Genomic DNA, 25,511 nt, shown 5'->3' with positions numbered 1-25,511 from the left:
TTATAATAATCGGTATAAGTGTAGTTCGAAAATTATTTTTTTTCTGTTATGGAAAATCTACTATTCATTATATATATATATATATATATATATATATATATATATATATATATATATATATATATATATATATATATATATATATAAAATAAAGTGCAAAGGGAAAACTTTACACACTTTCTCTTGTATGCCGATGTAAGCGGACGCGTTTCGCTGGTCGTCCCCGATCATGCATATCATGCTCTACAGTGGAAGAATAAATTCAAGTTTTTGTTTTAAATTGTTTTCTTCCTGTCGACCTGATTGCTTCAAAGTAAGTTACACACATACTGAGGATTACTCACCCTTGCAACTTTATCATATTCATTATACTTTCTTAAAATATTTATGTCAGAGATATCGAATCAGAATGATAAAATAGATAGATAGAATCCCTGATAGAATTGAATGGAATCTTATGAAATAATTTTTTTTTTCAATTACTTTTTCATTAATTGATCGATAAAATATTTAAATAATCTTTACAAGCGGAACCATCACTCCAACATTTTTTTCGCATTTTCTTTAATAAATGTCTTATGTTCTCCTTGTTTCCTCCAATGAATTGTGGCACTGGGAAGGCCCTTAAGGTACTAGTGTTCAGTATTTTCAGATTGCGCGTCGTTATATAAAGAAAAGAAATAAGTATGAATCATGGAAGATGTTTATACGACGAAATGAAACCAAAATTTGGTATAGAACAAGAATTTTATAAAGAAAGGACCATGCCTAATTTCATGTATTTTACTCATTTCGGTTTTGAATTATTGCATTAAAATACCTGCGAAAATTTGGAGAAAGAGACAGTCATTACTCTGAAAAATTTGGCACAAAATTTGATACAGACCTACACTCTAGATGCTAAAATTTGAGTAACAAATTTTATCCATACAAGTCACTACTACATTTTGACTTATCTTGTTTACATTTATACCAAAATACAGACCAAATAGTGGTCAACACCTTTACGTATTTGGTTTAAAATTTGGTATATATCTATACTTTGCATCTAAATATAAATACCAAATTTTATCTATTTGGTCTTTTAAGTTGTGCAGTTAATGTGTTCATTTGTATTTGCACAATCGTACAAACATACGGTCTCTGTACAATTTTTTTAAAAAAATATGACAGAAATCTATTTATTTGTTACATAACCAATACATCGCATTTAATTTGTCTACCTCAAATTATTTTTATGTTATATTTGTCACAGACAGTCAGACATATTCAAAATAAAAAGTGTTTTTCGAACACTAAGAATCTGAAATTTTGGGATTAGACAAAATCTCGAATTCGAATATTTTTTGACAATTACAAGATTTCTAATATGAGAAAAAACAAAACGAACTTTTCATGCTTGGAAACAGGATAACTTTTGTTTGTAAGAAGCCGTTTCTTTAAAAATTTAAAGAAAAAGAAAATTCTAAATAGAATAAGTTACACAACTAGCTTGGTTGCTATGACAACCGATTCGTTCCTCCCTTTCACGTGCATTGCACCTTTTCAATTTACTCAAACAAATGCCCCAACAGAAGTTCAGCGAGCCCCACACACCATCTCCCTTTCAATATTCTTCTCCCGTACCTTCGAGAAATTTCAATTCCCGATTGAAGCAAGCCCTTGGGGAGGTGCGGGATGGGAGATGCCTACCTCGAGGGGAATACTTTGTTCTTCAACCACACTTACAAAGTCCGGCAAACACATCCTCGCAGAATCCTTCAGACGATATTCTCACAAACAAAAGAACATTCCACCAGCCACCACCCCCTTCTTTCAAAGAAGACAACACAGAAAGAGAAAGGGAAGAATATTAGGACAGACGATAATCGCAAACGTCCATTTCCCCCTCCACCCCGCAGAGTGGAATGTCAAAGCCACTTGCTGCCGCCGGTGAAAGGATGCCGCTGACAGTTCTCTGCCTCCAATCATCCCTCATCTTCAGCATCCTCTCTGCATCTTCACTTCTCTTCTCCTCCTCTGTGAGAGCCATCTCTCTCTCTCTCTGCCAAACGATATCGGGGGTGGATACTACAGAATGAGTAACGTATCGAACATTTTTGTTCGGCAAAGAGGCAATTATGCATCGGAGGAGGGTGAGGGTATAGGGTGTAGCGGAACCTGTCGGAGGGGTGGTGGTGTTTAATTGATAAAAGATAGTAGGGGGAATGGGAAATTGCGTTAATTTCCTGCTATACATGATGTCTCTGGCGTGTATTGGATAGAAACAATTTTAAAGAGGTTCTATTATTAATTTTATTTCTTTGTATTTGGGTTTTTTGTAATCAATGTTGTTTCCAAATTATATTTCAGATATTTTTTATGAGATGTAATTATAAACTTTTTAATTAAAAACAACGATTAATTAATTAATAAGACAATTAATATTTCATCCTTGTTATTTTTTTCCTTAAAATGAAACAAATTTAAATGAAAACGACTGATGGCTTTTTTTTTTAGGTTTTTGGTTTCTCATAATATTTTAGTTGACAAAACCTTGGATATTACTTTAAATGAACTAATGGAAATCTATGATTTATGGAACATTAAAAAATATTCAAAATTCTATGTTTCTGTAACGCATAAGGATAATAAATAAGATCTTCAAAAATTCAAATGAAGATTTTTCTGAGAAACAAAACGTCTGAAAACAAACTCATATAATATGTTACTAGGTTATTTTTAATATTAAATAATAAGACATTTCTGAAACGAAAAAGAGGAGATTAATGATCCGAGTTATTTCTTTCGCAGAATTTCATCTGGAGTAAAGGATTTATAATTTCGAGTGATTTAATGCTTTTAAAATTTTAAAGCTTCTTGTAATGCACAAGATATTTTGAAATATAGTTCAAACATGGTTGTTGCGTATTTCACCAAACAATTCATTACCCAGCAATTCATTTCATTGTTGAAATATCATTCTCACCGTTTCATGCCGCAAATGATTTTCTTCAAAGAATGAAAGTGAAGGAAGAAAGATAATCTGTATACGAGGATTCAGAAAGTAAAATTTCACAACCAGAAAAGACAACTTGTAAATCCAAATAAATTATATATATATTTTAATTTTTAAATATGATTTCATGGGATTCAACTGCCTTAAAAAGATTCTTCTTGCACATGATAGAGCCACGGTGGCCTGGTGATAAGGTTCGAGACTTTATTCCATCGAAGAAACGTCGTGTAAGGGGATATGTTGCACGTTAAATCCATAAGGGCCAAACGTCCTCCTGCTGGTGCGGTGTGGTGTAGAGAGGAGGGGTGCCAGCTCAGATGTCGTCCTCTTCATCTGACCACAATTCAAAATGACGAGGCCCGTCCCAAAATAGCGCTAGTGTTGCTTTACAACGGGATGTTAATATAACTAAACCAAACCAATCCAAACTTGTACGTAATAAACAGAAATGGCGTGAAGTTATTAAAATAATTTAACTTTATTATTTGCCATAATATGACATTTAAAAATATTTATAGACGAATCATAAACGTCATGTTATGCATTAAAGATTTAATAAACAGCTGGAGTAATCTCCCCAAAATATTGTCGGATACTTTCTAATAAAATTGCCATGCCACAGACCGCCTTGCATGAGATTGGAGTACAATAATTATATTAACCTTTGGCTCGAATTTGGCATTTTTACTGAATCTATTACGTCATCCTTGGCGAGTTATTTGGCGATAAATCCCAGGCAATCCGTTAATAGTATCCGAAAATCAAATTTGTGCTTCACATAAGTTTTCTTCAATCGATTGAAACAATGATTTGACACAAAATTGCACTCGTAGTCACAAAATTTCATACCAAATTTGATATATTCAAGTCAATGCTATTTTCAACTATCGTATTTACATGTTTCTGAAAGTACAGACCGACAGACAATCAACTCTTTTTTGGATTGACTCAAAATTTGATAGGTGCCCACACACTGGGTGTTAAATCTGTGTATTAAATCTTATCTATCTGGATTTCCACGTTTTATAATTATCGTGTTAATTTATATTCAGACAGCCGGTCCGACGAACATGCTCTGAACAGATTTTACACAAAATTTGATAGAAATATGCAAATTCGATCGAAAGGCCATACTCTAAATTTCTACCGTCGAACACAAAGCGTTTCTGAGTTATTTTTGTCACAGACAGATAGACGGATGTATATTTTCCAAAAATGAATTTTTTGAACACAGGGAGATCTAAAACATGGAGATACATCAAAATCTCGAGTAAAAATACGAGAAAGTAAATATTAAATACAACCAATATTCCTGGGGAACCAAATGTGGTCTCGGAAAACTGTTAGCAAATAAATACACAAACATATCTTACAATATATAGCACAAAATTTTCTTACCAAGTTTGAAAATTATCACCGAACTATTCTTCCTAAAATGAAGGCTCGGACACCCACCCCACCCAGAGCAGATAAATTAAATAAATTCCTATCAAATCCCTTTCTGGCGGTCGTCAAAACTCCCTCCACTCGACTCGAGTCGATCTGTATTGAGATTTGAGGGAGAGGCGCCCCTCGTAAACGCCCCGAAATTTACGCCCTTGCTATTACGATCGCCGCCACTGCAGGAACAGGCGAGACGAAAAAAATGCATTAAACTGTCAATTTGGGTGTCACATAAACAAGAGCGTGTCCAATAAAAGCGTTGATTCCGACGGCGAGCAGCAATTAAGGGAAAGTTCTTCTGCGTTTACTTCTCCCTTTTTTATTGCTTATGCTGCTCGAGTCCATTGTTAGGGCGCTTCAATTGGGCTGAAAGTTTGGGAGGTATTTTTCCGTTATTTCTATCCGAGGATTCTTCCGTTTATTTTCCCATTTCGATCCAATCATTGTGAGATCTAATTATTTGAATACTTCTGAAAAGAATTTCAATCTTTTTGATAATTTTTTTTTATATTTAATGTGCATGACTAGTAGGTACATTAAATCAAATAATACAAATGTGATAATAGTTATTCATTTCATGCCAGCAATTGTGAGATTTGATTATTTAAATGCTTATCGATAAGCATTGCCATTATTTTGAATTATTTTTTTTAGATTTGTTATGTATACTGCTATGGTGTTTTTCTATTATTTCGTGGATTCTTCTGATTATTTCCCCGTTTTGATACAATCATTGGGATATCTAATTATTTGAATACTTCTGAAAAGTGTTTCAATTTTTTTGATGAATTTTATTTATATTTAATATGCATGACTAGCAACGGTAGTTTCTTATTTCATTTGAATAATTGTGAGCTTTGATTATTAAATGGTTCTAGATAAGAATTGCAATCATCCTGGATTCAAATTTTTTAGATTTTTTTCTGTATATTACTATGGTGTATTTCTATTATTTCCGTTCGAGGATTCTTCCGTTTATTTTCCACTTAGATCCAGTTATCGTGATATTTAATTATTTGAATACTTCTGAAAAGTACTTCAATCTTTTTGATGAATTTTATCTTAAATTTAATGTATATAATTAATACGAACGTTTTCCTTTCATTTCAATGGATGTTAGTTTTGATTATATAAGAATTTCTGGACGATGATGATGTCGTGTCTGCGTTACCACGGCAGAAGGGCACAGTGGCTTCTGAGGGTAAAGACTCCTGAGCATTTGAAGGCAGAAGTCTGACTTCTAACTCATATGAAGATAAGACCCTCACACTCGCTTGCACAACTCCTTTTTACAGGGGGGCTCTTTCACACACCTCACAGATAGAACACAGGAAAAGAACAACCATGCCCGAACCAGGACTCGAACACGGGACGCCTAGATTACTGTCTCTTTCTTTTTACGTAACAACACAAGATCCTGCCTGATATAAAATTTCTTTCGAGATCCATAGCTTTTTACGTATTGTAAATGCCACTCCAACTCTTTCCACGGCTAAAAACTAGATTATTATGAGCTGATCCTCTTTGTAGAGATCCTTGGTGCGATATTACTTACTTTGTCTCTTTCCTTTTATCCAATCACACAAGATAAAGATACCTTCCGACATCCCTAGTTATTTACGTATTGTAAATGCCACTCCAATACCTTCCGCGGATAAAAACTGGATTACTATGAGCTGATCCTCATTGTGGAGATCCATGGCACGATATTACTTATTTTGTCGCTTTATTTTTACCCAATTACACAAGATCCTGCCTTATATATAATTCCTCCCGATATCTTTAGCAATCTACGTACTAAAAATACCGCTTCAACTAGCACCATCTGGTGATACCCCCTGGGTTAAAATGCGCTGATCCCGTTGGTAAGGTTTCATGAGTGACATTACTTGTTCTACCAATTTCCCTTTTTCTCAAAGACACATAATGCACCAATGCATTATTATGTCATATCCATATTATAATCTTTCGAAATACATAGCTATTTGCGAGATAAATCTCATAGCTCTACCTCGAGGAAAACCAGATAAAACTACAGTCCCACCGTTTTTCTAGGCTTTATTTACTTGATGGGTATCTGGACACAGAAGCTTCAGTTTTATATAAATGATGATGATGTTGATGTAGGGCCAATGATCCAACCTGCTTATTTCTTCTTATTTTGTTTTAAAAACGCTTCTGTTGAAACTGTTTAAAGAAAAAGATAAGAGACAAAAAGAAAAGGACATATCCTTGTCCTATTTATATAATTTATACCGAAATTAATTAAATAACTTTCTCATCATGAGTTGACTAAAAATTTCCAAACGAACCAGCCGCAGCCAAACAAACGCGATCTCTTACGCTATCTAAATTACTTTCTTCAATATTAAATACCCTCTCACTAGGGGGGGGGAGAGACAGAGCATTCGAAGCATCTTCCCTGATCCTTTTCCTTCCCATATTACGTCCATCCTCCGGCCAAGAAAAGAAACAAGAAGAAGGAAAGGAAAAAATCTTCATCTGCTATTTATTAGCAATGTAATATTTCTCGGTACTTCCATGCTGCTAGTATGGTGGGAAGGGGCGGAGGGTAGGGAGTTAACCATTTGGTGGGGGAGGCAGCTTTCGGGGATCCCACGGGGATACCAGAGGCTGCGGTTGCATTAACTCCCTCTTGCCAAAGATCTCGGGGGAAGAGATGAAGTGAAAAAGAAGCACCCCTGCCAAAGAAAAAAGTCTCAAGCGCTTCAGGATCTTGCAGATGCTGTTACCTAAAACCTGGAAATCTGTAAGAAAATCTGCTGCGAAATAGCAAATGTGGGTAGAAAAGAGGTCGGATTATTTAATTTATTCTATTTAATTGTAAATAATTAATGTCAAATAAAGCTTAAAGACTAGCATGATTATTTAAAACTTTTCTTTAAATAAATTTGATTAAAATACCTATACATAAAAAAAGCTAACATATGTGGCATAAAAATGTTTCTTATAACGCATTGTGGAATGGCAACAGTCAAATGTAAACAAATCTTCAGATTGCTTCAGTAAAGTTGCTACAGCTGCACTTAATTCAATGCTTCGAAAATGAATGCAGCTGTATAATATATTTAGAAATATTCTGGAAAGGGTTCGCCGCATCCCCCCAAATTCTATTCAGCCAGAGAAAAGAAAATACAATACAATAAAAAAATAAACTGGGGTCAAACAAACAAAATTAATTGAGTGGGAAAATGGATTTAACTATTATCAAATAAATAATTGCTTTTAATTATCTATGAAAATTGATTATCATGATTTGTCTAACAAAAAATGATTTTTGCATTATTTTAAAACACCAAAATAAAAAAATACTTTTTTAATGATATCCGTTTCTTCCCATATAATTTCTCTTTTATTTATTTTTTAAAGTTTAATTTGACACATAAACTGTAACGATGCTTTTATACTTACGAGGAAATTCAAATCCATCCATCGAAATATTCAATTCCGTTCATCTGCTACTATCATAATTAAAATAAAAAATACTTTTCTAGACAATAGCTCCAAAACAGAATTTTCATTTCCACTTTTGTTTTATATTGTACATGCACCCCCGAGGGGGCACCTCGAAATGAGGATGAGATGCTTCCGGTAAGGTGGTTGGATCTCACCATCCTGGAAGATACACAAAAAGGTAGGGGATTTGGCTCCTCCCATCGATGACGGGACGTACTTCCTTCGGGGAGGGTTGTTCCGTGACTGGTGATGGCCCTTACAACTCAACCACAGTTCTCGCCAGTGTTGCGGTTGCGGCGGTCCGGTAATTTAGTGTGCCTTCGGGCGGGTCGGAGAGTCAGTGATATGACTTATTTTGTACATGCTTTGCAGATTGAATGAAACGTTTGAGATTTTTTTAAAAGAGGAATATGCGACGAGAATGTTTGAAGTCTCTTATTAAACATGCCAAGTCGCAATTTCACCCTTCTGTTCAGCCATTCAGACCAAGCAATCAGCCCCAAAATTGCCCTTTGTTCTATGCCTTTCAAAGCTCGACTACTCTGTTGCGATAGTTTTGTACACTTGCATCCTCTGTTTCATCGAGAATGATTCTTAGAGAAGAGCTATCTTCACTTTTTTCCTGAATTGAAGAACTGTGTAAGAATGTTCCCAAGAGTTTGGAAACTTAGACGTCTTAGAATCCAGGGAGGTGAAATTTGGTATATGGTCTTTATGAAAAAGTTGTAAATTTATATCAAACTTCAGCCTTCAAAACAGCAAAATATATATGGAGGAAACCTGTCTGGCCGGCTGTTCAAATATAATTTAGCACTTATAACTATGAAAAGAAGAGATTAAACTCGGTGGCCAGATTACTCATCTACATTCTCAACATCTATAAAATTTTGAGCCAGTTACAATATGGGTTTGAAGGTCAGTGAATCTGTACTTTCAGAAACATGCATATGCCCTTACTCAAAATCGCTATCAGTTAAATATAACCAATTTTGTATGTGGAATTTGTTACTGCAATTGCAGTAATGTGTCAAATTTCATTTTATCGATTAATTAAATGCATTCCTTATTTTGTGACTAATTTTTATTTTTATCGATTAGAAAAAAAATGCCTCTAAAACAGAAATTCACATTTATTAGAGAATATGTGAGAACGTTTTGGAGATATCATTCGACTTTTTTTTTCATGTTTACAGATAGAAATTTAAAAAAAACATGTGTTGTAGATTCCAAAAAATATGTATTTTTTAGACAGGGAGATCCGTTCAAATGTCGTAGGTTATTTGATGATTGCAATAATTTCTCTTTGTATATCTATACATAATATAAAATGAAGTCTCCTGAAGGCGTCTGTATGTTTGAAAGCGAAAAACTCGAGAAATACTTTACTGATATTGGAGATATTTGTACCATTTTGTACAGCATTTATTGGGAAAGGTTTTAGTATATTAAAGTCATATCAAAGTAAAAAAAAAAGAATTCTATAATTGCAATTTTAATTATTTTCCTACTACGATTCGCGCATGCGTAAACATCAATATCTGTGCTTTTCACTTATCCGCGCATGTGTAAATAGAAAGAGCTATGTTATGCATATGCGATACATTTCTTTGTTTACGTCTGATTTTAAACAGCGATTGATAACTCATTACGCTCCCTTAAAAAAAAGGAAATCCAGCCTTTACCGGAGCACATTAAAGCCCAAAACGATTCGTTTGTTGCTTGATAATGAAAATGTAGAGAAAAGAAACGTTCGGTCAGAGAAAGACTATCCACACTTGGGGAAGGAGGGTCTTCTGTTGAGGGAAGTAACCGTCTCTCTTTAAATCACACTGCAGTTGAATTACATTTTCAGAATGAAGCAGACTTAATTTTAAAGCTAATTTTTAGTTTAATTTTAATTAATAATGAGAAGTATTTTCTCCTCTTAGATGTTATGACACGAGCAACGCTGTGCGGGTATTGCTAGTTTGCTATATGAGAAAGTAAAAAGATTGCTCTGTCTATCATGCCAAATATCACTCCATTTCAGATATTTCATTACCTACTTTATCTTTCCCTAAAAATCGTCTGACAAAAATAAAAATGGGGAGTATGAAGTCAGAAATCGGTATCATCCCTTCACCACCCATCCACCTGCGATTGAAAAATCAAAACAGGGAGAAAAAGGAACGCAAAATAAGGAGCAATTTCTATAAGTCGCCGGACCTTTCCATCACCCGGACTACGATGAGATAGCCTTCGGAAAAGAGGAGAAAAAAATTCAGACGATTTCGCATCAGGAGACTCTATCCATGGTTGCCATTTTGGCCTTTTTAAGGCCGAAATTGGCAAATCGGTCCTTTCGTAGAAATAACGATTTAAGATTTTATTACTTTCACGTATAAGAGAAGGTATGAGTCAGAGATCCCCTCTTTTTATACTGTGTATTGCCACTATACCTTAAAAAAGCATTCAGCTAGAAGAATTGTATTCGTATTTGGCCTTAATGCCAAATTCCTCGATATCTATAAAATGTTCGATGAAATTTGTTGAAGGAAAGTCTATCTGTATATTTGCCCACATGCATGTTAAACGGAACGGATAAAGATACAATATTTATATAGTGCCGGCGTCCTTATTTTGACATGTATTGACGGGCGGATGAGAAGAGGAAAGGAATTTTTTTTCTCTTCTTTATTTTTTCTTCCACACCTTAAGAAAACTCATCTTAATCATATAAATTCAATTGCAGGGCAATTCTTCATTAATTTAAAAAAATATTTTAAACATATTTCCTTGTATAACTTTCAACAAAATATTTTATTACTGAATTGGAATTCAAAACTCTTTCATTGTTTCATCAAATTTTTAATCGCTTGAAAGAAAAACACCAGAACGCTCTTTGTGGAAAACTGCTTCCTGTTTAAAAGTGGTTTGAAACAATCACGAGACTTCTCTCTCTCTCTCTCTCTCTCTCTCTCTCTCTCTCTCTCTCTCTCTCTCTCTATATATATATATATATATATATATATATATATATATATATATATATATATATATATATATATATATATATATAATTTTTTTAAACTTTCATTATCAATTTTTCTAACTGACAAACAAAAGCTTGGAGCTCTACCGATTTTGAGATGAAAAAAACCCAGCGTTTTTCTAAATATCGACGCATACGTAATCTGATAGTTTCGTAATTGTTTCAAAGCGTTTAAACTAGTTAATGACTTAAATTAATTAAGGCAATAATGACTTAAAAATAATATTCTCACATGATAACTTGAAATTTACGATTTCGTAGATTTCATTTTTATTTTTGTTATTTTCTAAAAGAAGATTTGGCATTCTTCAGCCAGTCGGACTTGGCAGCCCTGATCACCCTCGTTCCAGATAAGAGTTCGCCATCCCCTTCCATTGAAGAGAATTCGCAGTAACGGAAATTTGACAGCCGATGAATTGCGTCTCCCGTCCTTGAGGACTGACTGGGGGGTTGGACGATGTTCCATCAGAAGTGCGGCTGTCACAGATATTGCTTAGTTTTTGAAACCTTTTATGGTGGTTTATTGGTTTTTAGTTTGATTGAAACGGTTGACTGTCACTCCCATTGAAAACCATCATCGGCTCCTGAAATTGCTGGAATTTCTTGTTAGTGATAGAACGAGAATGGAGAGGAGTATCGGCGAAAGCGAAGATTCTTTTTACTCTCTCATCTTGGATAGTACTTGTAAAGCGACATTGTAACAGCGTAATATCTAGATACCAGCTCGCTTTATTGCAAAGTACAAAAATCTGATTTGAACACACTGATGCAGGATTATATTTTATACCTGATTCCTCTTAAATTATCTTCAAAACTTCACTTTTAGGCTTACCAGCGATAAAGTGCATAGAAAAAGTGTTTAATATTGTCGCAACAAGCGCGTGGACTCTAGTTTTTGAGAATTAAAAAGGAGAAATATTTCACATTAGAAAATCGACTCAGGAAAAATGTTCCTTCAAACGGCAATGTTGTATATTATTACAAAACTTTTCTGGAAGTCTGATCTCAGGTCAACAAAAAAAGTCCAATAAACTCAATAACCAATAATGACGATTTATTCACATAGAAAATCGAATACATATTATCAAACACACAACCGAAGCATAACCAAGAACAGCACTTGCTATAAACAGCAGCATAGAAGAAGCAAATAGGTAACAAGGAACTGTAATAACAGACGGTTATCAAAAGTTCTCGCTCAACTATTCGCTTGAGCTCAACTCAGTTAGTTTCCATCCACAAAACTGACTAATTCCCAGCTTGTTTCACAAATTTTTATCGTTTCCAAGGCAAGGATATGTATAGAGACCAAGAACCGTCTGAAATATCACGTAATTATCTTTAAATAATCACTAATTTGTCGCTTCCAAGGAAGATATATGTATAAAGACATATAACTGTCTAAATGTCACAGAATTACTTTTAAATAATCACTAATTATTTTACTATCTAAAAAGATGCATTTTTCAAAACTCAACCAGATCTCCACAAGCTTACAACATCTTAAACGAAACGCTACTTTTTGCAAGTTAAAGTAAGCAAAGATTGTGAATTACAAAGTTGGCTGGGGATAAAGCTTTTGGAAATGATTGTGTATATATATTTATGCAGCATGTTTTTGCAGGTGAGTAGTCAACAAGAAGATTATTTGGAATTAGTTTCAATTTATTTTCCCACAAGAGGGTATGATTTATACATGGGGATAAAGGTAAAATAACAGAGAAAGAGAGATTCTTATAGGAACTTCTTCTGTCGTTTTAGTTAAGGGAATCTTATGTATCTTTGAAATTAATATCGAGGCATTAGGTATTTTTATCTCTGCTCTTGAGTTTTGAGAACTATAATAATCAACTTAATAGAGAGTTTGTTAGAAATAAATAATTATAAAAAGTGATATTTGGAAAAGAATTGAGAGAAAATTTTAATATGAAATAATATGGCTAAGTTAAGGTATCATATCATATCATATAATATATATATATATATATATATATATATATATATATATATATATATATATATATATATATATATATATATATAAACACTCAGTAATTTTTCTCTTCAATGATTTTTGATTTTACTATCACATTCTGATAAAGATTGCTTTGAAACGTATTGGTTTAGGTAAAGGAATCTGAGGTATCTTTTGTAAAAAGATGGGCAAACATTAAGGATTTGGTGTGGAAACGACGGAATCAGCAATTTTGTTAAGCGCGTGTTAGAAGTAATAAAATAAAATATGATATTTGTATCAGTAATTGAGAGAACACTTTAGAATGAAGTTAATAAGGGTTAAATTAAGATAAAAATCAAGAAATTAATTAAAATTTAAATTATATATATATATATATATATATATATATATATATATATATATATATATATATATATATATATATATACAGACAGAGAGAAAGATACCAATTGGCCTGTTAATTTTGAATCAAAATTAATGAGATAGGTAAATTCAACGGAATCATTTTCTATGCAGGCAATAAATAATGAAATATTTTACAACTGAAAAAGATGCATTTTTCCAAAACTTAACTAAAACTTCGAGGTTACAGCGTAAACAAAATGCTGCCTTTTGCCGGTTAAAATACGCAGAGATTGCAAAGTAGAGAATCGGACTGGAAGAAGAAAAAATCCTGGAAACGACAAATGACGTCCATGTTTTATTGCCACTGCCCGATACGTGGGCGGTATCGGGAACTTGATCTATTGTTTCGGACATTCCTGATTTCGATCGGGATTATTTTTCCAGACTTCGTTTTGGGTAAATGTAGCGCATCCAAATGCTCCATTTCAGGAAATTGCTTCGCTCGGAAAAAGGGTTCGCGACCACCCTCCCATCACCCCCGCCTTTCTTCCATCCATATTTGGCAAGAGCAGTTTGCTCGTGTTTTATGGGGAGGACATCATCGGAGCATCTCTTTTTGGCGAAAGAACTCACGTCCGAACAAATGTCGCTGTGGCAGAAATCGGCAAATGTTCGATAGAACAATATTTTGTGTGAACAAGGATGAAGTTTTGGGAAATGTGACGCAGTCGAAAATGGACCTTCACTCAATTCACAAAGTTCGGTTGAGTTTTGACGTAACATTTCGCCTGATGTTATACAAATGATCTGATGAGTTTGACTATACTCTTCAACAGCTGTATATGATATAATTCACAAAAATAATTCTTTTTTTATTTAACACTTTCACAGCATAAAACTTAAAAGTAGGGTTGTTTTTTTTTTTTGCATGCGAAATATACAAAAAAAAAAAAAAAAAAAAAAAAAAAAATATTGAAAAAAACTCGAATTCAAGATTTTGACGAATCTGCATATTTTAGATCTCCATGAGCCCGAAAGATTTGGTTGATTGAATATATGCCAATCTCTGCCTATCTGTGGTCACTATAAAAACCTGCGAGGGTGGTTCTCCTCAAAAATTTCCTGTATATTATCTGATAAACTTGTCATGCCAGAGACTGCTTTACATGGCATTGCTATGCAATAATTACGAAATATTAACTTTTGCCATGAACTTAGGATTTTTACTGATTCCGTAGGCCGGGGTATCCTGGTTAGTAGGGCATTGAACTCGCATACTTTGGGTTCCGAGTTCGAATCCGGAAGACTCTCCGTATGCGTAGTGGCTGGCACACGTATAAATATGTCGTGGTCCCAAAGTCCGCCATTTCGTGAGTAATACCACTGGGGGTACTGGTTCAGAGGTGATCGTTCTCTGATTCAGGGCAAAATTACGATTTCTGGATGAATGAATGAAATGCATGAATGAAGTTCGCCCCGTAAAAAGGGTTGTGACGTGTGACGGGCTAAGTCGTATTATTGGCCCTAGACGGCGATACTGAAAAACAAGAGATGTTCATTCGGCTTAAATCGCTGACAAATAACTGTCAGTGGGCTAAGATATGGATAAAGTGCCATAAGTCACAATACAACTAAATCTATAATGTCATCCTTGACGAGTTCTTTGGCCATTAATTCCTGGCAAGTGTTAATAGTATCCAAAAATCTAATGTGTGTTTAAGAACGGTTTCAACAACCGATTCAAGCAAAAATTTGACCTACATTTACACGTGTAGTCAGAAAATCCGACACCAAATTTGGCATATTTAAGTCACTGCATTTTTGAATTATCGCGTTTATATGTTTCTGAAAGTATAGACATACAAACAGTTGACCCCTTGTTGGATTACGCTAAAATTTTGAAAGCATCTACGCTATAAATGTTAAATCTTTGTATCCAATTTTATTTATCTAATTCTCTTCGTTTTATAATTACTGTGTAGACTCATATTCAAATAGCCGAACAGATGAATTGCCTCTGAACAGATTTTACTCAACATTTGACAGCAATCTGCAAATTTGATGCAAAGACAGTAGATCAAATTTCAACCGTCTTGCTCAATGTGTTTTGCTTTATCTTTGTCCAGATGGACAGACAGTCGGGCATTTTCCAAAAAAATGTTTTTCGATCTCAGGGAAGTCTAAAACGTGGACATTCGTGAAAATCACGAGTTCGAATTTTTCGAAAATTACTATATTTTCTTTATACTACCTATGCGAAGAAGTAAAAATTCTCAATAAAAGTTAATATATTATATATTTATATATTACTTAAAGAATAAAATCAGTTATTTCCTACAATAAGATGTTATTTTACGGAATAACTGGATATTCTGCGGAATAATGGATAAATGAATAATTATTTTCTGAAATAACGAGAGATTTTATGAATTAACTTCATGATCTTCAGAAATAATAAATAAATCGTGATCAGTTATTTCATGGAATAAATGCATATTCCATGAAATAATAAAGTCATTTTATGAAATAACTCAATTTTATAGTTTAATTGTATCACATATACGAAAAGTTAATGATTGAAATTATAATTTGTTATTTTTGAACACACTTTGAATTGGTATTCGGTTCGTAGTAAATCAATTCGAAAAATGATTAATCATTTATAGTATAGAAAATAATTAGAAAAATCAATAACACAGCCTCAACTACTTGTCTATTTTTTTTTTTCATTTTATATATAAGTTAATGACATCTAGATATGTCAATAATAGTCATTTTCCTCACAAAGGCATATTTTCTTAAGAAATATCAAAATGCTGCACATTCTTCATGAGACCGAATTCCCCAGCTTCAATTATTGTAACGATTTCATAAATTTTTACTTTATTTTAAAGCTCAAATTATAGACGTTGATGGTTCAGTACATTATGATGTTAGGATATGCCATCAATAGTCACTGGTCCCCCAGTATTCTCTATTTTCGAGATATATTGCAAAATATAACCTTGATACAATTTCCAGTCTCAATAGTTGGACCGATTTCGCCATTGCGTGCCCATAAGGTTATGAAAGGAATGCTCGATATTTATTGCGCATGCATAATTTAAAGTAGTATTTTCATTTATATATCGTTAATCCAAGTTGACCGACATTTTAAAGTATTAGTAAAAGGACAAACAGCTAGTCGCTGAAGGCTTATAACCGCCATAAAAATTAATATAAAATTACTTTTTAGTTTGAGAATAGCATTTTGGAACGATTTATTTCAATAATAAAAGATTCATTTCCTCCAACAGAAGTATAAAAGAAAAACATAAATCCTATTTTCCAATATAAAATAACTTGATCAAATCATTTGGAAAGAAAGAGAAGTATATATATATTTATAGAAAATATGTTCTCCAAATAGAAATTCCCGTGCGATATGTTACTTTACTTCCCTTTTTTTCAAATTAAATAAGGAATTCCCTTGGAAACCGTGACCGGCATTTTAGCGATAGATATCGTTTGTGCTTCCCCTGTTACTGCAGACTAAATTTCGATTCTGTTTCAAGAAATGTAAAATTCCTGATATTTTCCCAGTGCCTTTTACCAATATAAATTGGGATATCAATAATGGATTTCTGATTAAATAGTGTTACGAATTTTTGACATTGTTTATCCGTGCAGTAAGTTTTTTGGCAAGGAATATAGATTTAACAGATAAAGTAATGACTTCGGAATGGATGCCGAGTCAATATACCTTGGCTTTGGTGACGGAAATGAAGAATCACGAATATTCGAGAATTTCGGTGGTATCTCCATTAAAACTCGAGTTTTGTTATTTGTTTTAATAGAATTTTTATGATGTCATGGGAACTATAAAAAACAGAGGCGCGCAAAGGAGTTTGTTCGTAAGCGAGTCAAAACAGAATGGTTGTGCAAGTTCTGTCTTTTATGATCTCCGGCGAGTTATCACTGAGCGCTTTGCAGTTTGCAGTGTGTATGAAGTAGATTTCTATCTATGCTGTTTTGTGTACTCTCTGTATTTCTTTTTTACCAGCGTATTGTGATTTTGTGTAGAAGTAAGAGTTGTTTAGTTTTCTTTTCTTTAATTATATATATCGCCAGATTTAAAGCAATGCTAGGGCTATTTTGGGACCAACATCGTAATTCTGAACCAAGGTTAGAGAACGAGGACGACATCTGATCTGGTACTTCTGCATCACACTAGTGGGAGGATATTTGGCCTCGATGGAATTAGCGTGCAAAGAAAGAAAGCGTTGTTACTTGATACTGAGCCCACTGGACTTTTCATCGTAAATCAAAGAATGAATTTTGGAGATTTTCAAACGATATATTGAGAATTATAAATCATTCTTATTTATAAACTTTTTTTCACGTATAGGAAATAAACATCGAATTCAAAGAACGAATCGTCCAGCACTATCAAATAAATAGATTTCGTCAATTTATATATATTAAGTAATATAGACATGTCTTATATATATAAGCTAATATAGACCCTTAGATATGTCATGAAGAGTCATCTGCCTCTCACTTACTTCCTGTTTTAAAATATATTAGAAAATAAAACCTTGTATATCGCCTGCGTCAACAACTGGACCGATTTTGAAAACAGTTTTCGCGACTTAGTATGCATAGTTGACAAAACTGAACTCCCTTAATTATAGTATTAATATAATTTTAAATATTATTGGATATATTAAGTGCGATGTTTATTTATAAATTATTTATTTTCATGTATGTACAAATCTTTTAATTCCTTCATATACAATCAGCAATGTGCTCAATAGTTAAAAGCAAATTATAGATATATGTAAACTTCATTAGGACCACCTCGATAGGGCAGACAACTTTTCACTTTATAGTATACTTTTACTGGTTAATTTTATTACATGTGTTTAGATGTTTTCAAAACTTCACAGCAACAAAACTGCGTAGCAAATATTAAATTGTTTTGCTTGGATTTAATATTTACTTTAAAGTGAATTAAAATTTTTTAGGATTCCTGTGTATGGACTCAATAATGTGTCCACGCTTAAAATAACGTGAAATGTAAGTGAAGTCCTTATTAGTACCCATCTCAATAAGGTAGAAAAATTTTCATCTTATTGCATAATTTTATTGGATAGCTTTATTACAAGGGTCTGGACATTTCAGAAATTTCACAATTACGAAATTTTGCCGCACATTTTTAGGTTATTTTTGACTATTAATTATTTACTATAAAGTGAATAAATTTTTTTTGAGTCATTTGTATATCTGCTCAATAATGTGTCCACACTTAAAATGACTTCAAATGGACTTGAAGACTTTATTTGTGCCCACCTCAATAAGGCAAATAACTTTTCACTGTATAACATTATTTTATTGGTTAGCTTTATTACCAGAGTCTCGAGGTTTTCAAAATGTATCAATTACGAAATTGTTCCGCAAATTTTAAATTGTTATGTTATGTGAGAACCTGATGTTGTTTTGGTTTGAGGCTTTTGAAGCCATTAAATTCAAGGGCAGAAAATTGCGATTTATCTCTTTTGAGACTTCAATTTTTCTCTTTTTATGGTTATAAGAAAATGAGAAAGAAGGCTGTTACATTTGGTGACTTATCACCGTGAATGTCCGCCATGTACCCGATTCTCCTGTGTGGCCAATAAAGGGCAGTATCATAAGAAAATAACGCCCGAAGAAACACAGAGAAGAAAATAAGAATGGACGCGAAAAGCGAATGGAGATATCGAAAATCATATATATGCATTTAATTTTAAATTTCTCTAACTGAAAAAAAATGGAGCACGAATGATTTTGAAATGGGAAGAAGAAAAAAAAAAAAAAAACATCACTTTTCTAAAAGTTGACACCTGCTCAATAAAATAGTCACATGATGATTCCAAACCAGTTTCAATCGGATTTTTACTAAAGAATTTCTTTCTGGCTTCTAGAAAACGTTTTGGAGATGAAATTTTGAGATGAAAAAAAACAAAAAAACAATCGTTTTCTAAATATCGACGCATGCGTAATCTTATAGTCACGTGATTGTTTAAAACTGATAAATGACTTAAATTAATTAAGAATAACTATGACTAAAAATAATAATGCTCTCTCATGATAACATAAATTTTGCGATAGCAGATTTCAGTTGTTTTTTTTTTCTATCACGTGAGAACATGATGTTGTTTTGGTTTGAGTTTTTTTATTATTACTTATTTACTTCAAAGTAAATTTTAAAAATTCAAGATTTTCTCTATATCTGCTCAATAATGTGCCAACACTTGAAATGACATCAAATGGACGTGAAGACTTTATTTGTGCCCACCTCAATAAGGCAGATAACTTTTTGAAGAAAAGATTTCCTTTTCTAGTGCAATAGTTGATGTCGCCTAAGCTTCTCCACAAAATTAACAGGACATCTTGCGGGGTGAGGGGGGGAGCAAAGAATTTGGGAAGAATTAATAAAAGAAGGGAATTTAGTATCTCTTGTGAGAGGGTGGGAAGGATTTTTCAAGTGGAAATGGAGCATTCCAAACATTTCACTCGCTTAAAAATGGAACACACTTGAGGTGGAATCCGCTGGGAGGAGACGATCATCATTAAATGAGGTTGTTTACTGCACCCCGAGACTTCTCCCCAAATAAGACGTTTTAGTACTTGTTTTACGGTTTTGGAATTCCATGGTGATGTGAGTGGGACGATATTTAAGAACTGCTATAAATTGTGAAATGAGAGAAACTTTAAGAGAACTTTTGTATTTTTAGAAATCTGGTTCTTTAAAAAGAGTGGTGTTTATTACCAAATTATGTAATTGCCTTTGGCGACCAGTTGGTTTGACTGGATTATTGGCTGTGTTTGCTTTCAGATATGCTTCTCAAGCAGAATTTGGTGTTTATGATTCCCTCATAAAAGTGGTTTAAAATATGAATTCGTGAGAAATACTAAAACGTCTAAATTTAATAAACTTGCACCTGTTCTGTTAATTGTGTATACGGACATTCCTAATGGAATCGGATTTATCCATAACATGATAGTTTTATTAATAACATAAATATTTGAAAATCTATATCAAATTGCAAGCTGTCTTTGGCGATAAAACAATTTCTCCTCATAATCTATCGCTTAACTACATGCACATCATTCTTATAAATGGCGTTTATTACAGACAAAATATTTCTTCCTAGTTTACGGTAAAAGGTTTGGTCTGGTTATATTAACGTCCCGTTTGAAGCAACACTAGGGCTATTTTGGGACGGCCCTCGTCATTTTGAACCACGGTCAGATGACGAGGACAACACCTGAGCTAGCACCCCCCTCTCCAGTAAAAGGAAAAAATAGTTCGATTTAATATTTTTTAAACAATGGAAAAAAGTTTGAATGAGTTACAACTGTGATACCTATTGTTGAAAATTACATAATGCCTTTTCACTTCTGCCTTTATTTTGGAGCATATAAGATTTTTAATTCGCGCTCTCTGTAATTTGTCGTTGATTATTAATAATTCCATTAAATTTCTGTTCTTCGATCTCATAAAATAACAAGGCGAAATCTATACTAATAATAATGATAAATGTGTGTGCGTTGGTGCTGTAAAGGCCAGACCTTTTACCTACAGTAACCAAATTTGGCACAAGTATACCTTGGCGGTCTGAAATCTGCACCTCGAGCAATACTTCGAGTTTTTAATTAGGATTTTAATTAATTAAAAATTAAGGTGAATATTAGTGTTTTTTCTGCGGTAATTTTCGAAAATATTACAGCACAAAGCAGTTTCAAAATTTAAGAAATTATTTGTTTAATTAAACTAATTTAATAAAAATGCGAATTTTTTTTTGGTGAATTTCGACAATTTTTTAAAAATATTTATTTGTCTGACTTCCAACAATAGATGGCGTTATTTTACTTCGACTGTTTTCATTGTTTCATCAACTAAGTGTTCGCGTAATTTTTTTTTTTTCTTCATTATTAGAAGCTAAAGATTAAGATATCTCTTTAACATCTGTGTGGCGAATGGAAGAACAAAGTTACAATCCGACTTTGTTACAAGACAGATGAACCGTATATTTCGTTTTTAATATCAATATGCTGTTATGAGACCGATCTCCATCAGAAAGACTCATGTATTACACAATAAGCGAAACTTAACAATCAAAATAACATGGTTTTAATATATGTAAATTTGGCGTAATCATGGACATGAATTAATATCTAAACCATTTATTTCAATAGAAGTATTATTCTCGGCGAACCTGCTGGTCGCCAAATACGACTAGTTTAAAATAAATATATTCCATATTGATATTTTAACAATCTGACATTATTATATTTTGGCAGTCGAAGGCCAATTATATTAAATAAAGTGTGCTATTTCCAAATAGATTGCAAAAAATCCTCTTTTTCTCGCATTTATCGTTCCCTGTTAAGACTTTGTTTCCATTGGTACCCCAGGTATTTTAAGACTATGGAAAACTCCTCCGCCGCAAACTTTTAACTTAAAACCCTTCAGAGACACTTGTTCTCATTCACCCTCTCTCCCAGCATTTCTTGGTGCCCTTGGGAAAAACTCGGGTGGGAGAGGTTCTGGGGCTGTCAGGGCTATTTCCCTCCCTTTTGATCGATGCAATCGTGCTGTCTGACATCCTCTCTAAAAGCCCCGTTCCATTCCATTGGAAACCTTCTGAATAAGAAATGGCCCCGCTTCCTATGTATGATTGTCAATTTTAGTTCTCGTCTGAGATGTGGTAGGTTTTCGCTCTATTTTGGCGGAAACTGCGGCCTGAATACTGTAACCTTGCAAGTTCAGCCAACTATGTGACGTCACTGCATAAAAATGCATTTCTGAATAACAAATTTTTATTCTTTTAGCTAATTTAGGATGATTTAATAATTAGCTTATGTAAAATAATTAATTTTTAACTTGATATAAGAATTCTTTAAAAAAATTTTAATTCATATTTTTTATTGAATACGGCATGTCTCAAATTCCTGTTATTTGCTATACTGATGGCAGCAAAATTGATGATAGAGTTGGTTTCGCAATTGTTGCTTTCAGGGTTGGTATTGAATCCGAGCACTTTCAATTCAGAATTCGTGATGAATGCACAGTTTTTGTAGCTGAATTCCTATGCTTAAACTTCGCCATCAAATGGATCGCTGAACAAAATAGTGTAATCTCAGACTATCTTATTTGTACCGATTCTCTATCATCCTTGGATTCTCTGAAGTGTATTTCTTCGTCTAACAACATAATCGTTGAAATCCAAAAGCAAATTAAAAGCCTGAAACATAAAAATATCTCAATAGTTTTTGCATTTGTTCGTGGACATACGGGCATTTATGGAAATGAGCGAGCCGATTGGCTTGCAAAAGCTGCCACTAAGCGCAAAATCGACATTGACGTTAATATTCCTAAATCCTTTTACAAGAAGATTACGAGTGAAAAAATGGTGGAGTCTTGGAATCAAGAATACCTCCTTTCAAATAAAGAGAGCTTAACAAAGAAATTTTTTCCATCCATTAATAAGAGACTGTCATGCCATCATTTTTATACTAATTACAAAATAACCCAATTTCTAACTGGTCATGGTAATTTTAAAAGTTATTTGTACAAATTTAATTTGTTTCCGTCATCTTCCTGCGATTGCAATATTGGTGGGGAGGAAAATGTTGAACATGTGCTCCTTCTATGTTCCAAGTGTGTCAAAGAAAGACAGATCCTAAGACTGCCTCTCAAGCGCATGAATATAAATTGGCCTCCAGAGTTTCACCAACTTATTTCCACTAGAAGTGCTTTTGAAAATTTCTGTAAATTTATTGTTGACATCTGTTATCCTTCATAACTGTTAAATTTTCTTCTTTTTCTTTTGTAATGTGTTACATACTTACTTCTGTAAGCTCCGTGTGATACTTTGTGGTGCACGGGGGATTTATAAATGTTCAATAAAAAAAAAAGATTTTCAATTCACTTCTTTAAGTTTAAAATTTTGTTCACTTGTATATTCTCGACGCCTTGTCAATAATATTACTCTAATAGTTTAATAGTTTAATAGTTAATTAGTTATTAATTAATAGATTATCGACTAATTAATTAGTCGACTAAAATTTCGACGCCAATCAATGGAGACAAGTTTAATACGTCTTAAGAATGAAAAGTAGAAAATAATTTTCAGAAGCTTAGTAATAGTGCATCAGTATACTTTTTAAAGTCTATTTTTAATTAATTTTTAACACCTCCATAATACAAATATTTTACACAAACAGATATACCAAATGTGACACAGATATACTTTGGAGAATGGGAATACGCATTTGGGAGCCAATTTAAAAAAAATTAAATTAGATTAAAATTAAGCGCGTTTTTGGTGTTTTTCTAAGATAACCACTGAAAATATTCTTGTGCGAAAATTAGTTTCATACCGTTTTGAAATATTTAAAATATTGTATTTTTTATGGAACAAAACAATGCTTTCTTGAATTTGGGATTAAAAATTTTTTTTCTAATAATTCGTTCTTATCAGTTTCAGTTCACTTAGTTTGTTATCATTTGAATTATTCCATCAAATGATTAATCGCATGATTTATTCTTATAGTTGAAAGCGGAGTAAGAAAGATTCTAATTATTAGCACAATTTATGAATCATTAAAAGAAATTACATTACAGCAAAAGACAAAGTGCAGATTGAAAATAAAATTATTTATACACCCAGACATTTATGTTTGTAATACAACTTCGATATCATGGGACTCAACTCCAATAAGAAGGTTCATATTCACGATAAATCGAATAAGTCTTAATATCTTTCACAATTCGATAATTGAAAATATCCTGATGAATTAATCGTGAATTTCAAATAATACATAAGAGATCTCTTTGAAATAAAATTCAATCATAATTCTTTTTGAATCAACTAGTATCTAAAAGTAACTTGAATGAAATAAAGATCTGGAAAAAAGCGTTACCTATATCTGTGGATCCTCCCCAAGTAGCCTGGTGGGCGTGTCTTGCCAGCTTGCTGATACTTTCCAAATAGGTCTTAGAGGAAGCTACAGCACCTGTTGATGAAATAAACTTGATGAGTTACCGAGTAAATAAGAAAATTCTGTCAATTTTTTTTAATTAAATAAATGAAAATTAATTTAGAAAAATCGGTATTTATATCTTAGTGATTTCATGATCGGACATAATATCAGTTAAAAATCAGAATGGCTAATATATAAAATCCAACATAATATAAAATAAAATTCTTTAATGACAACTTAGTATGGTTTATATCGTCGTCTAAAAAGAAGTTGAAATTTCCTTGCCCAGGAATTTTTTTTTTTCAGAAAAGGACATTTTAAAAGCTTTCATATGGTTTATGACAATAAGTCAACCATCTAACTCTCCGACTCGCTTCGAAGGCACACGGATTTAAACCATAAAAACTGAATGAATGGACCGCCGCAACAGCAACATTGGCGGGAACTGTGGTTGAGTCCTAAGGGCCATCACAGGCCACGGTACAACCCTCCCCGAAGGAAGTACGTCCCGTCATCGATGGGAGGAGTCAGATCCCCCACCTATTAGTGTACCCTCCAGGGTGGTGAGATCCAACCACCATGCCGGAAGCATCTCATCCTCATTTCGAGGTGCCCCCCCCGTGGGTGGTTTATTACAATAAGAAGGGAAGTGAGTGTTCTGAAAACCATGAAAAGTCCTAACTAGAAAAGGCATTCAAAATACGTTTGAGTTTCTAACAATTCCCACAAATAAATAAATAAAATAAACAAAATTCTTCTTAATAATAATAATAATAATAATAATAATAATATATATATATATATATATATATATATATATATATATATATATATATATATATATATATATATATATATATATATTCTGATAAACTAAAGTATTATTATTATTATTATCCATAACTAAGCGAAATCCAGAAAGCAGTTTTTAAAAGTACTTTATTTAATTGCAGTCTAGGACCAACATGCTCATCACATAGAGGTAAAGAAGGAGGGGGGGGAAGGGTAGGAGAATTAAGAACATATGTAGTTACATAAGGACTTTTACGAATATTTTAGTTGCGAGATTTTCACTAGATATCGTAGCTTCATATTGACTTGTAGGAAAGTTAGAACCCTTGAAAGTCAGAAGTTCACGTGAAGTTTGAAATTCGAAAAGCGGATAAATTAAATATATATATATACATGTGTGTAAAAATATTTAATTAATCTGCGTTCTAGTAATAATT

The 25,511-nt window shown here is 33.0% G+C and overlaps 1 protein-coding gene across 2 annotated transcripts in view; it reads right to left on the bottom strand.

Moving 5' to 3' along the window:
- Positions 1-25,511, bottom strand: part of LOC129960248 (brain-specific angiogenesis inhibitor 1-associated protein 2-like) — a 263,166-nt gene that overhangs the window by 82,573 nt on the left and 155,082 nt on the right. For both annotated transcript variants that reach the window (XM_056073523.1, XM_056073532.1), the window contains exon 3: positions 24,223-24,315. In XM_056073523.1, coding sequence (XP_055929498.1) covers positions 24,223-24,315 — 93 coding nt within the window. The remainder of the gene's footprint in view (positions 1-24,222; positions 24,316-25,511) is intronic.

The sequence above is a fragment of the Argiope bruennichi genome, chromosome 2 (genome assembly GCF_947563725.1).
Source record: "Argiope bruennichi chromosome 2, qqArgBrue1.1, whole genome shotgun sequence".
Lineage (NCBI taxonomy): Eukaryota > Metazoa > Arthropoda > Arachnida > Araneae > Araneidae > Argiope > Argiope bruennichi.
The sequence above is the reverse complement of the archived record's forward strand: the minus strand, read 5'-3'. Positions and strand labels throughout refer to the sequence as shown.